At 38.5% G+C, this 13,155-nt stretch overlaps 1 protein-coding gene across 5 annotated transcripts in view; it reads right to left on the bottom strand.

Moving 5' to 3' along the window:
• KIAA1598 (KIAA1598 ortholog) overlaps positions 1 to 13,155 on the bottom strand; it is a 126,490-nt gene that overhangs the window by 28,926 nt on the left and 84,409 nt on the right. For all 5 annotated transcript variants that reach the window (XM_012001121.1, XM_012001126.1, XM_012001125.1 and 2 more), the window contains 2 exons: positions 7,357 to 7,439; positions 1,282 to 1,391 (listed from right to left, as the gene is read on the bottom strand). In XM_012001121.1, coding sequence (XP_011856511.1) covers positions 1,282 to 1,391; positions 7,357 to 7,439 — 193 coding nt within the window. The remainder of the gene's footprint in view (positions 1 to 1,281; positions 1,392 to 7,356; positions 7,440 to 13,155) is intronic.

The raw sequence follows: 13,155 nt of genomic DNA, 5'->3' as shown, positions 1-13,155 counted from the left end.
ATCCTTTCCCATGTACAGCCCACACTATAGCACCTCTCGCCTTACATGGCTATTTTGCCTGCCTGTGACAAAGTGGCAACTTAGAAAACCCATCAGAGGCCAGGCACGGTGGCTCACGCCTGTAATCCCAACACTTTGGGAGGCCAAGGCGGACAGATCACAAGGTCAAGAGATCGAGACCATCCTGGCCAACATGGTGAAACCCCGTCTCTACTAAAAATACAAAAATTAGCTGGGCTTGGTGGCGGGCACCTGTAGTCCCAGCTATTTGGGAGGCAGCGGCAGAAGAATCGCTTGAACACAGGAGGCAGAGGTTGCAGTGAGCCGAGATTGCGCCACTGCACTCTAGCCTGGTGACAGAGTGAGACTCCGTCTAAAAGAAAAAAGAAAGAAAGAAAAAAAAAAGACAAAACCCTCAGAATGTGTACTGAACAGTCATAACACTGGGGGACGTTCACGCAGTTGAGGCAGGGCAGCCTCGAGAGGGAGAAATAACCAAACCATAAAGGTTAGTGAAGAAGGGGAAGGAAGAAGGGGAAGTGGAAGAAGAGAAAGAACCGGTTAGTTCATACCTAATTAGAGAGGAGAAAGAATATTTTTCAAGAAAAATGTTTAAAACTATTATTGGGCTTATTGAAATGTAACAGATATACAAACAAAGGCAGGGGAGACATCATGAAAGGGACTCTAAGCGCCTCCACAGATCCTGGAGCACTCGCTGTGGTCTAGTTTAGAAGAGAGTTTTTCTCCTTGAAGTGACTTGGAAAACATTTGTGAAATTAATGAAAACAATCATGTAAGTCTCACTATTTTCCCCAAAGTTGTCCTGGTTTCGTTCTGCTGTTATTATGCGATTCCGTCCACTATAATAGAAGCCTCAGAAAGGCGAGGGTGTTTGCCTATTTTGTTCACTACTTTATCCCCCGTGCCTAAAACAGTATCTGGCGCATAGTAGATAATCAGTGGAATCACACAAAAGAATCAGGAATCAAAAGAAGGGATGTGATCATTGTTATTTGTTTGGTGTAACAGTTCATATCGCTGTCTCTCATAATGAGACGACAGCACCCCCAAAAGAACATGGCTTCCATTTCATACTGATTTAGGTTCACCATGGATCCTCCTGAAACATGCTTATGTGGAAGTAAAAGTTTTTGTGACACATTAGCTTTATCCTAAGATTTGACAGTGAGTCCTGATGCAGTTTTCATCAAATTTCAAATCTGTACATTTAAAAAAGGAAATATCAAGCAGGGAAAAAAGCATTTAGTCACTTCATACCTTTGTCTTCGGTCTGACTGTCTGATTAACGGGTCTAAGATGAACTCCCTTTTTAATTCTATCCATCATCTCTTCAACTGCTTGCCTCTTTAGATCTGTGACTTCTTCAGCTGTTCAAAGAACACATACATAAATCCTCTTATGTTACAAGAAAACAGCTACTTCCTATTTTTTGGTGACTTGGATAAATTACACTATGTAATTAATCATGGTCATTTTTCATTCCCAGTTGCAGAACACTAAAAATTTACTAAGGTTAATAGCTATCAGGTAGCAACATTTAAAGGAAAAACTTTTACAGAAAAAAATCTGATCAGAAAAATAAGAGTTATAAAAATCTGTAGCCTGGATCCAAGTCAGTATTGTCTTGCCTCTGTCAACAAAGTAGACTTTGTTCATTTGTCAACATTTTTCCAGGTCTTTAAAATCCCAACTTTGTGCCTAATCCCAAATAATCTTTGTCTCAAAGATGTTTTTACAACTTCCTGTACATCCTATGTCAAAGAAATCAGCCCAAAAAAGAAACAACTACCAGAAATCCATTAGGGGAAAAAAGATGAAATGGATGTTTTTCTTGTTGGAATAAGTCTATAGTCAAAAGACAAACAGCAAGTAAATAAAATCTATTTTTAAATTGCCATCTTTTGTTTAGGAATCATATGGAAAGGAAACATTTAAGCAAACCTTTCTCAAGTCTTTTTAAATTGTCACTGTTAAAAGAAAACACATGTAGCAATAATTGCAATTAAGTAATTACATTTGATTTTAAAATTCAACTATCTATTGTTTAAACTTGCCACTACTTTGCTGCCAAAAAAAAAAAAATACATAAATAAAAAAGAGGTGGAGATGTGTATCAATTGGATGAATGTAACTGAGGTGAACTTAAACTGTTCATCAGAAAAGTGAAATGTCTCTCTTGTAGAATAGCTTGAGCAAAATCACAGAACCATTTCAGAACATTTATCACCATTAATGCAGTTCTAGGTCTTGTGTTTACCTCCATCTAGCTCACTGCAGCCTACATATTTCAGTTTATCTCATAGGGACCTTCCAATTATCATCTTTAATAGACTCTACACTGCCTGGCAATATGGTGGGCACTCAACAAGTCTCTGCTGACTACTGGCTTCTGAAGTTTCTGCTTTAAATGGCTACTAATGTCTTTACGATTTGAGTAGAAATGACTAAACCCCAAAAGGCTGGCTTCTAAATGCAGGCAATCACTACTGCATCCCCAAGCCAATTAGCTCCAGTATCAGGCTTTGCAATAAGGAGGCCTTATTATGCCTTTTTTTTCTGCTACAAGGCCAGACTCCATTTCAACCCTGGGTAGCCATTCCTCTTGTGTAAGTGCCTAGGGGAGCAACTAAGAGAGACCAGAAGTTTCCATTATCCTCATCTCTACAAGTCCACAAAGAGGGATCACTGCCATATTCACTGTATAACCTAGATTTTCTGATACCATCCTAACTTCAAAGAGAATTGTCAACCTCAGAAGCCATTGAAATGCTGAGAATTAAAATCTCTTAACATCTAAACAACAGTTTTCAGATCCAGAAGTCAAAACAAGTATCTTTTGCCAAGCAACATGGGAAACATGGTCACCAAAGTTAGAACTCATCTACCAGTAAATGAAAGATGACTAAACTGTGGGTTGATCAATCATGTGCCCTTAAACAGCATTTTCTTAGGCAGCTTCTTCTGATGGTTCACAAACATCAACAAAGGAACAGATAAGTAAATTATGATGGGTAGAAATTCATTCATTTATTCAATCATTCATTCCTTCATTCACTCACTCACTCACTCAATATCTGCATATGTGTTGTGAACTACACAGTGCTTTTGCTGACCCTATTCAAAACCCAGGGAGACAAAACCCAGATCTGCCATCCAAGCATCTGGTATGGGTGTGGGATTTATTCCTGAGAATCTAGAAAATACTTTTTTTTTTTTTTTTTGAGATAGAGTCTTGCCCTGTTGCCCAGAGCTGGAGTGCAAGGGCACGATCTCGGCTCACTGCAACCTCCAACTCCCAGGTTCAAGCAATCCTCTTGCCTCAGCCTCTTCAGTAGCTGGGATTATAGGCACGTGCCACTATGCCCAGCTAATTTTTGTATTTTTAGTAGAGATGGGGTTTCACCATAGAAAATACATTTTTAAAACATTTGATTTTTCAGAAAGTCTGCCATTTTGAGTCTAGGAAGAGCTGCATGGTAATAGGAACACCGCCTACAAACAGATTAGCACTCTGTAAGGAATGACTGAAACCCAATTAAATGCACCATACAAAAACTAATTAAGGCAGACAGATGGAGAATTATGGCCAACACCATTCAAATCTGCTACAGCATCTAACATAGCAGGAATTTAAAGTAGTTTCTTATATTTGCTTGCCAGAATCATAGTGATAATTCAGAGACGTGCCACTATCTGTATTGTGTACAGATTATAAACCAGGCTTTAATTTCTCAGTCTTTTTCAAATGTAAAGGCTGAATTGGTTTTAAGGAAAAGAAATCATTCTTATCAGATTCCCTACTCAGGCGCAATACAAGAGCAATGCGAGGTTAGCCACACAAGCTTTCTCTCTTGCCGATCCTGTTTTTGACCTAGCAAAAAGCAATCTATATGAACTTCTAAACTATTAAGCAGTTCTAATAAATCTGCAAGAATCACCTACAGAGAGCTCATGGTATGTTTTGTAATTCTTTCTGCAATCACACAGTTGGTAATTGTCTCACAAAAGCATGTAATCAAGGGGACAATAGAAATATGCAGGATACTGGAGATTAAAGAAAAGGGACAAATGAAGACAACAGGTCTAATGTTATTGAACTGCCACAGGAAAATGAAATCAAATGCTCTTTGAGTTAGTGCTTCAAGGTCAGTCTTGGATCAGAAAGCTACATGTAATTAACTGGGGCTTAAATTTTAAGATCCACTTGAAAAATAAGTTAGTTCCTTTAAAAAAAAAAAAAAAAAAAAAAAAAAAAAAAAGACCCACAGACAAAACCATCACCTGATTACTAAATAAAACCTTCTGTTATTACCTCAAAGAAAAAAAATGAATTTCCAAATTCCACAGGATTACTATTTCACTAACTTTTTTTTTAAGGTAATTTAAAAAAAAAATCTTATGCCACCATGATGTACCAAATTTCTAAAGAATACATTATAGTTGAATTAAGTTCAAATCTGACATCAGGTCATAAAGTTAAAGAAATTTCCTTAGCTACGATAATCACAAGAACCTGTGGGATGAGGATTCCCTTTGCCCCTCCCACATGATGGCTAGTACCTTTTCCATGTTTTTCCATGGTAACATTTTGAGTATTTTCTGTGATAGATACTACTCTAAACACTTTTCACATTGTGAGACTCACTAATTCTCACAACAATCCTGTGAAATAGGAAGTACTATTATCCCCATCTACAGATTAGCAAATCAAGGCACAGCAAAGTAAGAAAATACCAAGAAATTAATGACCTGAATGTATGATTAACAGTAGGCATACTTTTGAAATCCAGAACTGGCCTAATAAATACATTCTTGTCAAAATCAGAGTTATTATCTCCAGAGTGTAATGATCTCTTACATTCAATTCTTAAAACTATCTATAAAATATTCTGCAGTCTTTCTTTACAGTGAAGTTTTTTAGAGCCACAAGTAAGGAGTAAACGTTCCCCCACTTATAAACTCTGAAAACCTCATCAACTGCAAGTTAAAAGCCATCGTAAGATGCTAACCTAAGAAAGAAACCACAGTGAATGTGAGACAAGTCACTATGTTATAAATGCAAACCCCAAAGTGTCACAGAGAATTCCAATGTTTGATGCCTGACATTAATTCATCATGCATTTAATCATTGATTTATTCACTCAACAACTATTTTTTCAGTGTGACCTATTAACAAGACACTATAAATAACTGCCTTGCCAGATAGAAAGAGGGTACTGCTTCAGCCACGTGTGAGTACAGTATGTATTATTCAACGCTGTATGATTTTTAGGGTTGCTCCAGTCTAAAAATCTCAAGAGCAACTTCTATATTGGTAACTCTACTTAGAATCCCCAAATAGCAATCCGGTAGCCCAAGGATGTGTGAGAAAATACTGTCACATTTCATGAATTATAAATAAATATCATTTTTGTAAGAAAAACTGCATAGTTCCTAAAATTGGGGGTTAAGAAATTTTAGAATAATTTTTCTTTTTAATTTAAGCTGCTATCAAAGTTGACAAGCTGATGATGTGATTTACTTGGAAGGAAAATTCATTTTATTCCGATTTCCCCCCAATCCTCTAAGATATACCAATTGTCTCCCCCGAAAAAATTGAAACAAAATTTAAATTACAGCATCAGGAAACGCTAACAGCCAGTAACCCAAGAGCAGGGCTGCCCAGCAAATCACCAAAGGCAGAACTGCTTCAGAATCCTGCAATGCCTTGTGCAATGCAGAATTTGCCTTACAGCCCCATTAATGTACAGAGGAATAGAGTCCAAAGGATTGCAGAAGACAGGCACAGCAAGCCAATTCTTAGAGACGAAATCAGCTTTCATTTGTAATGGTGCTGCAAGATTCCTGCTAAGAGACAAAAAACGAAGTCCAAACTTCAATTCATTCAATATGCATGAAAGCAGGGGGATGCTGCCGAGAAGAGTAAACCCTCAAAGAGCTTACAATCTGCTCAGGGGAGAGAGGTGGAAATGACTCAAACACCACAGCCAGAGTAGAGGTAGGGAGTGGGACATTAAATCCTTAAAGTAACAGAATTTAAAGCAAAATGCTGTCACAATGCATGGTAATGAGCTACTTATGTGTTCGAAGAGTCTGGAACACAGCAGCTATCTGCCCCGAATCTGCATGGAGGCTATGGAGTTAGAACAGCAGGCACAGAGGACCAAGATCTGGCCCCCTTGTTTTAAGCCTTTGCTGTCACTGTGGGTGCACACCAAACCGACTCCAGTGCATCTAGCCACTTGCTGGCTCTGCTCAGTGGGAGGGCCCTTCTCCCTCCAGTCCCATCTAATCATTGTCCTGTATATCTCTATCTCCAGTGAACCAGAGTCCTGTGAATTTTACCTCCCTAAATAGTTCCTGAATTCATGCATGTCTCTCTACCCCTGCTGCTACCACCCTCATCGAAGCTACCATCAACATTCATCTGAATGACTGCAATAGTCTTCCCTCATCCACCCTCATCCATTTACAGTCTGTTCTCTCACTGCAGCCAGTGCGATTTTTTTTAAGGACAATTCTCATCATGTTATACGTCTGCTTAAAACTTCTACTGCTCTTAGGAGAAATTCCAGAACCTTGACCTTGACCTCCAGAATCTGGCTCCTGCCTACCTATTAGACCTCCTCTCTTGGCCACCATGTTCCAGTCATATCAACTTTCTTTCAGTTTCCTAATATACCAAGTTCCTTCCTGGACACTTTGGACCTTTGAATCCGCTGCTCCTCTATTTGAAATGGTTTTACCCTAAACACCACCCATCCAACCCACCCAATGTTCTAAAGGCACAATTACTCAGCTTGAACATCACTTTCAGACACCAGCAGTCCACTTCCACTATCTCTTAGCACCGTGTACTCCTCCTTAATTGTATTTAAATAATTACATATTTACTTGTTTACTTCCTGCCTAGTTACACTAGAATGTAACTTCTATATCGTGTATCTCCAGCACACAACAGTGGAGTAGTACATACTAAGTGTTTGACAAAGTCCCAGGTTACTTGCTACCAACTCTAAGAAGTCTTGCCCCAAATCCCTCATTTGGAATTACTCCCTCTCTCTCCAGTACACTCCAAGGTACCCTGACCTTTAATGAAAATATATTTGCCAGTATGTCTCTCATTACAGTGAGGTGTGGGTGTTTATCTCCTCTAGATAATAAACGACAGGAAGGCAATGACAGTCACTGGTTCATTCTTATAGCTGTTCAGTGCTTTATACTATAAATGTTATACAATAACATGTTTATTGTCAAAGAACTTAACAAACATGTGAATTGCCCCCAAGTCATACACCGTCAAGCACTTACACCAATGGAAGTGATGCTTACTTGCTTCTGGTTGAGTTGCCTTTTCTTTCTTAGCACCACTGCCACTGGGGTGGGATCGTTTCCTGATCATGGACATGAGGGATCTTTGGGAGAAAGAAAAAGATCAACAGGAGATTACTGGATACCTAGATCCTAAATAATCAGTAAAAATCTCACTCTTTGGTAGGTGCATGAATATACAACTACAATTTAAGTCGTCTACTTTCCATTTTTAATAATATAAAACTTTTCATCACTTTACAGAAGAGAAACACATCTCATCCTCTTCAGTATAAAACCAAACTAATTATTGGAGAAAGTACACTGCTATAACTAATAGTAAAATGCATACAGACTTAACAAAGGAAAACAGACAAAAAATTTCAATACACATATATATAAAATTCAGAAATAGTTATCTATGTACTATGTTAGGGGGGAGAGAAGAATGAAAGAATTAGGGAGTGTTTCATAGTAAGAAGTGTATGTTATCAGTACATACCTATTTGTGAACTATGTGTATAAAAACATCTGAATCCACATGATGTAGACCAAATACAGATAAAACATATTTACACCACTCTCTCTGGCCCATTTAAAAACAAATCTATGTAAAATCAAATTATGATAAATTTGACTATACTAAAATTGTATCACCTTTGATATGCAGAATAAAAAGACAAGGATATATAACGAAATTCTACAGGTCAATGAGAAAAAGCGCATAATCCAAAATGGAAGAGAACCTTGCAACTCCAAAAAAGATGTCCAAATTTCCATTACATATACAAAAGAGGTGCTTGACTTCATTAGCTATTAGGCAAACACAAACCCACACTGGGATATCACTATACATTCAGCAAACAGACAAAATAAATCTGGTAATATCAAGTGTTAGTGGGTCTGTGGAGTAACAGAAGTTCCCAAACCAAAGAGGATATATAAATTAATAGTACATTCCACTCTGGAAAACTCTTTGTAATTATCTAGTAGAGTAAAAAATATATGTATCTTATGAGCCAGTGATTCCACTGCCACATATCCTACAGAAAGGCAAGCACTTGTGCACCAGGATACATGAACAAGAATGCTCATGAAGAATTTCCGTAATTCCACAGAACTGGTAATAACTCAAATATCCATCAGCACCACAATGGATAAGTACATTCTGAGACTTTCATAAAGTGAATTAGATATCAGTGAATATGAATGGACTTAAGCTACACAACAGATGAATCTTACACAATAGCATAGAGTAGGCTGGGAGCGGTGGCTCACACCTGCAATCCCAGTACTTTGGGAGGCCAAGTGGGCGGATCACCTGAGGTCAGGAGTTCGAGACCAGCCTTGCCAACATGGTGAAACCCTGTCTCTACTAAAAATATGAAAAAATTAGCTGGGTCTGGTGGCGGGTGTCTGTAATCCCAGCTACTTGGGAAGCTGAGGCAGGAGAATCGCTTGAACCTGGGAGGCAGAGGTTGCAGTGAGCCAAGATCGCACCACTGCACTCCAGCCTGGGCAACAAGAGCGAAACTCCATCTAAAAAAAAAAAAAAATACATATATAAATAAATAAAAATAATAATGTAGACTAAAAAGAGCAAGACCACAATGATACATGAAAATTCCAATTATATAAAGTTCAAAACCAAGCCATACAGATATTTACAGTAGTTTAGGGATACATGTTAGACAGGAAAATGTTTCTTCAATAATGCAAGGAAATGATCACCATAAAAGACAGCGATTAGAGAGAAAGGTGCTTATCTTTGGAAAAGGGTCAAAGGAAAGAATTAGGGTGCCAGTATTGCCTATTTCTTGATGTGGAGGGTGATTACACAGATGTTCACTTTAACATTATTTTAAAACTGTCCATTGGCTTGTGTACACATCTGCATATATTATCATTTCCTCCATAAAATGTTTACCAAAACATGAGTGAATCAATAATTTTTGAATTCCTTCAGCTGCATCATAAATGAACTCAGTGTGGTGAACTGTATTTGCAAAACAGTCCAGCAATAGAAAACAAATACTTGGAGGATAAGAAAGGCATAATGTTGCCCTTAGGAAAAGGGGCAAATGGATATACAGAGTAACGCTTGTTCAGAAGATATCACCACCCAATGCTTCTTTTTTATCCTTTTTTTTTTTTTTCTGAGACGGGGTCTCACTCTGTTGCCCATGCTGGAGTGCAAGGGCATGATCACCACTCATTGCAGCTCTGATCTCCTGCGCTCAAGTGATCTTCCTGCCTCAGCCTTTGGAGTAGCTGGGACTACAGGTACACCATCACTCCTGGTTAATGTTTTTTAATTTTTTTGGAGGGGTCTCACCATGTTGCCCAGGCTGGTCCTGACCTCCTGGCCTCAAGCAATCTTCCTGCCTTGGCCTCCCAAAAGGCTGGGATTACAGACGTGAGCCATTGTGCCCAGCCTCCAGTTTCCTAATCATTATAATTTCTAGCTTTTTTAACTTTTCACTTCTACGTTTGCTTATATTATTAATCCTCTTCCTAATTGCCTTTCCTTAAAATTCCCAAACTCACGGGATAATCTCCCATAAAGCACAGTAGAAAGAAAAAAACACATCCTGCTCTATCTAGCTTGGGAACCAATCACGGAGCTTCTGACTTTGTCTAGTTTCTCTTCTTTGGGCTTGCAATGGCCAAATGGAATTAAATTATTTTCACAAAAGTTAGAAATTCTAATTTACATAGAACTTTGAAATAAGTACATTTTATTCTGGAAGTTACAAAGAATAAAATAAACTTTACTTGCTCAATGTGCCATTCTGTCAGCTGAATCTACTTGTTACCACTCCATGGTGGGCTGGGTGTGAGGAGGGTTCTCACTAATCAGATGTCTCACCTTACCCTCGCACCACACTCTGCACTGACTTCGCCTCTGCTTCTGCGAGGAAATTTTGCAAGTGTACATCATTGTACATAAAGATGATGAAGCAAGAATTTATTTTTACTGCTCAGAGTACTTATATATATATTTACACGTGTGAAGAATACCTGTTTATTAGCATAAACCACCTAGATGACAGAAAGCATTAGCGTAAAGGATTCTGAGTTGAAGCGTAAGCTGTAGACATACAGTGCTCAGAGGAAAATCACTGCAATATTAAAACCAACAGTCAAGATGGGACTCACACTACAGGGAAGGCAGGACTCACAGGCCAGAGGAGATTAGGTCAAGACATCTGGGACCCATACTCAAACCTCTGGCCATCACCACCCCATTTCACTGTCATTTCAATTGAATGAATAAAATTTCAGGCACGTGTCATCCCAAGATGGAACATTTCAGTGGAGAATTTTCACCCGTTAGTTTTTTTTTTTTTTTTTTTTGAGACAGAGTCTTGCTCTGTCGCCCAGGCTGGAGTGCAGTGGTGCAATCGTGGCTCACTGCAAGCTCTGCCTCCCAGGTTCCTGCCATTCTCCTGCCTCAGCCTCCCAAGTAGCTGGGACTACAGGCGCCTGCCACCATGCCTGGCTAATTTTTTGTATTTTTAGTAGAGACGGGGTTTCACCGTGTTAGCCAGGATGGTCTTGATCTCCTGACCTCGTGATCTGCCTGCGTTGGCCTTCCAAAGCGCTGGGATTACAGGCGTGAGCCACCACGCCCAACCTTCACCAACCGACACTTTGTTTTTCAAGTGTCCGTCATGGCCATTGTGATAGTTATTTTGTGTGTCAACTTGACTGGGCCATGGGGTGCCAGAGATACTTGGTTAAACACAATTCTGGTGTTTCCATGAGGATGTTGTGGATGACATTAACATTTCAATCAGTAGACTGAGTAAAGCAGATGGTCCTCCCTGAGGTAGGTGGCCCTCAGCCAATCATTTGAAGGCCTAATTAGAACAACAAGGCTGATCCTCCCTCAACTAACAGGGACTTCCTCCTGCCTGACTGCCTTCAAACTGGGTTATTGGCTTTTTCTTGCTTTCGAACTTGAACTGAAACACTGCCACTTCCTGGGTCTGGAGCCTGTCAAACTTTGGAATAAAACTACACCATAGGTTCTCCCAGTTCTCAGGCCCCTAGACTCAGCCGGGAACCACACCACTGATTCTTTTGGCTGTCCAGCTTGCCAACTCACCCTCCAGATCTTAGGGCTTGACAGCCTCCATAATCACATGAGCCAATTTCTTATAATAAATCTGTATTTATATCTGCCTATATCTGTATCTACAGATATACATGTTCTGTTTCTCTAAAAAAAAAACACAATAGCCTCAACCCTCTCCCCATGAACTATATCTGCATAAAACCTGTCCTACTTTCACTGCCACTGGGACAAAGTGACCCAGATTTGCCTTCTTCCTCTTTCTTCTACCTATTCTTGGAGTCAAATGAGTGGGAAGAGAAGGGAAAAGCAGTAAGGCCACTTAAAAAAGCCACAGGCCCCGGTCTTTTTTTTTCTTCCCGCTTTCATTTCTAACCATGATTCACATCAGGATAAAACAAATGGGTCAGGAACAAAGTTAGAAAACTTTGATTTGTGAATACAAAATCCACTCAAACTCAATACATATGCAAATATACCTCTGGCAAGAAAGCACTCCTCACAAAAAAAAACCTCTTTTCTTTCAAAAATTATGTCCTATACTATTTAAATTCATCTTAAAATAAAAATCATATTATTCAATCAAATTTTCTTTAAAGAGCCTTATAAAAGAGTTCACACTTGAGACACAAATAGTCCTGAACATTCATTGCTCAGCATAGTGCTCTTTGGGAAAAAAAATTCGACTTAGGTTATACTTTACTTCTAATTCTAGGGGCTCTCAACACTTCTGAGAATAAAAATTAAAGGCCACCAGCAAGACGGTAATTACTTTTTAATCGTTCTCGCTCTTCGTGGACAGAAGTGACCTTTCTTATCAGCTCAAAATCCCAGACCTTTGAGAAAGATCAAAGTGATGAATTTCCAATTTTAAATGTCAAATCCAGAATATCTCCTACAGATTTAGCTACCCGGGAGAGAAAGATTTTAAAATACCTGAAATTCTTTCAATTGACTCTTGGCTCCATCACGTGTAAAAATTATTTTGCCTTAACTACTTCAATGGCTTAAAGTAGATTATGTCATATCCTACTCAGTAAGGAAAACTAATGAGACTCTTTTTAAAAGGCAAAGTCCCACTTTCATAGTCGTGTGGGAGGAACATGCTACACATTCTATTCAGATGGATCAGCAAAGGTGCAAAGTATGAATAAATGGCCTCTCTGTGTGAAAGGATTAAACAAATCACATGAGTTAATGAAAGGTAAAAAAAAAAAAAACTAGCAAAGGTTTTTAAATGCCATTTATTAAAGAATAAATTATACAAAAGCAACTAACATCATGACATGAGCACATATGTTGTCACCTTGGCAAGGAAGTTGTCTTATGTAATTCTGGATGGTGGCATGTGGAACCATAAAGAAGGCAAAATTTGACTCTAAATCTCCTAGTGTGTATTGTGCTCAAGTGACATACATAATGCCATCATGTCACTTTAGGCTTCAGAAAATACGAATTCCTGTCTGCATATGTGACTTCCTGTCACAAGAATTTAAACATAATTTATCTTTCTTATGGAAGGCTCCTCTCTTAGCCTTACTAAAGGTATAAATATGAGGAGAGAGATAAAAGTAATTAATACATCTAGTTTAATTACTAGTTCATAACAATTAGTATGTTTACATTTTCATTTAGTATTTTTATTTTTAAAATAATTGAACAAACCAGAGCTTTTCAAATTCGAATTAGCAAGACAGGAAAGTAAATACATTCTGGAAAAGCTCAAAATTCCTTGTTCTTAC

This window comes from Mandrillus leucophaeus, unplaced genomic scaffold (genome assembly GCF_000951045.1).
Source record: "Mandrillus leucophaeus isolate KB7577 unplaced genomic scaffold, Mleu.le_1.0 Scaffold65, whole genome shotgun sequence".
Lineage (NCBI taxonomy): Eukaryota > Metazoa > Chordata > Mammalia > Primates > Cercopithecidae > Mandrillus > Mandrillus leucophaeus.
Note: the sequence above shows the minus strand (reverse complement) of the source record. Positions and strands in the feature narration are given on the sequence as shown.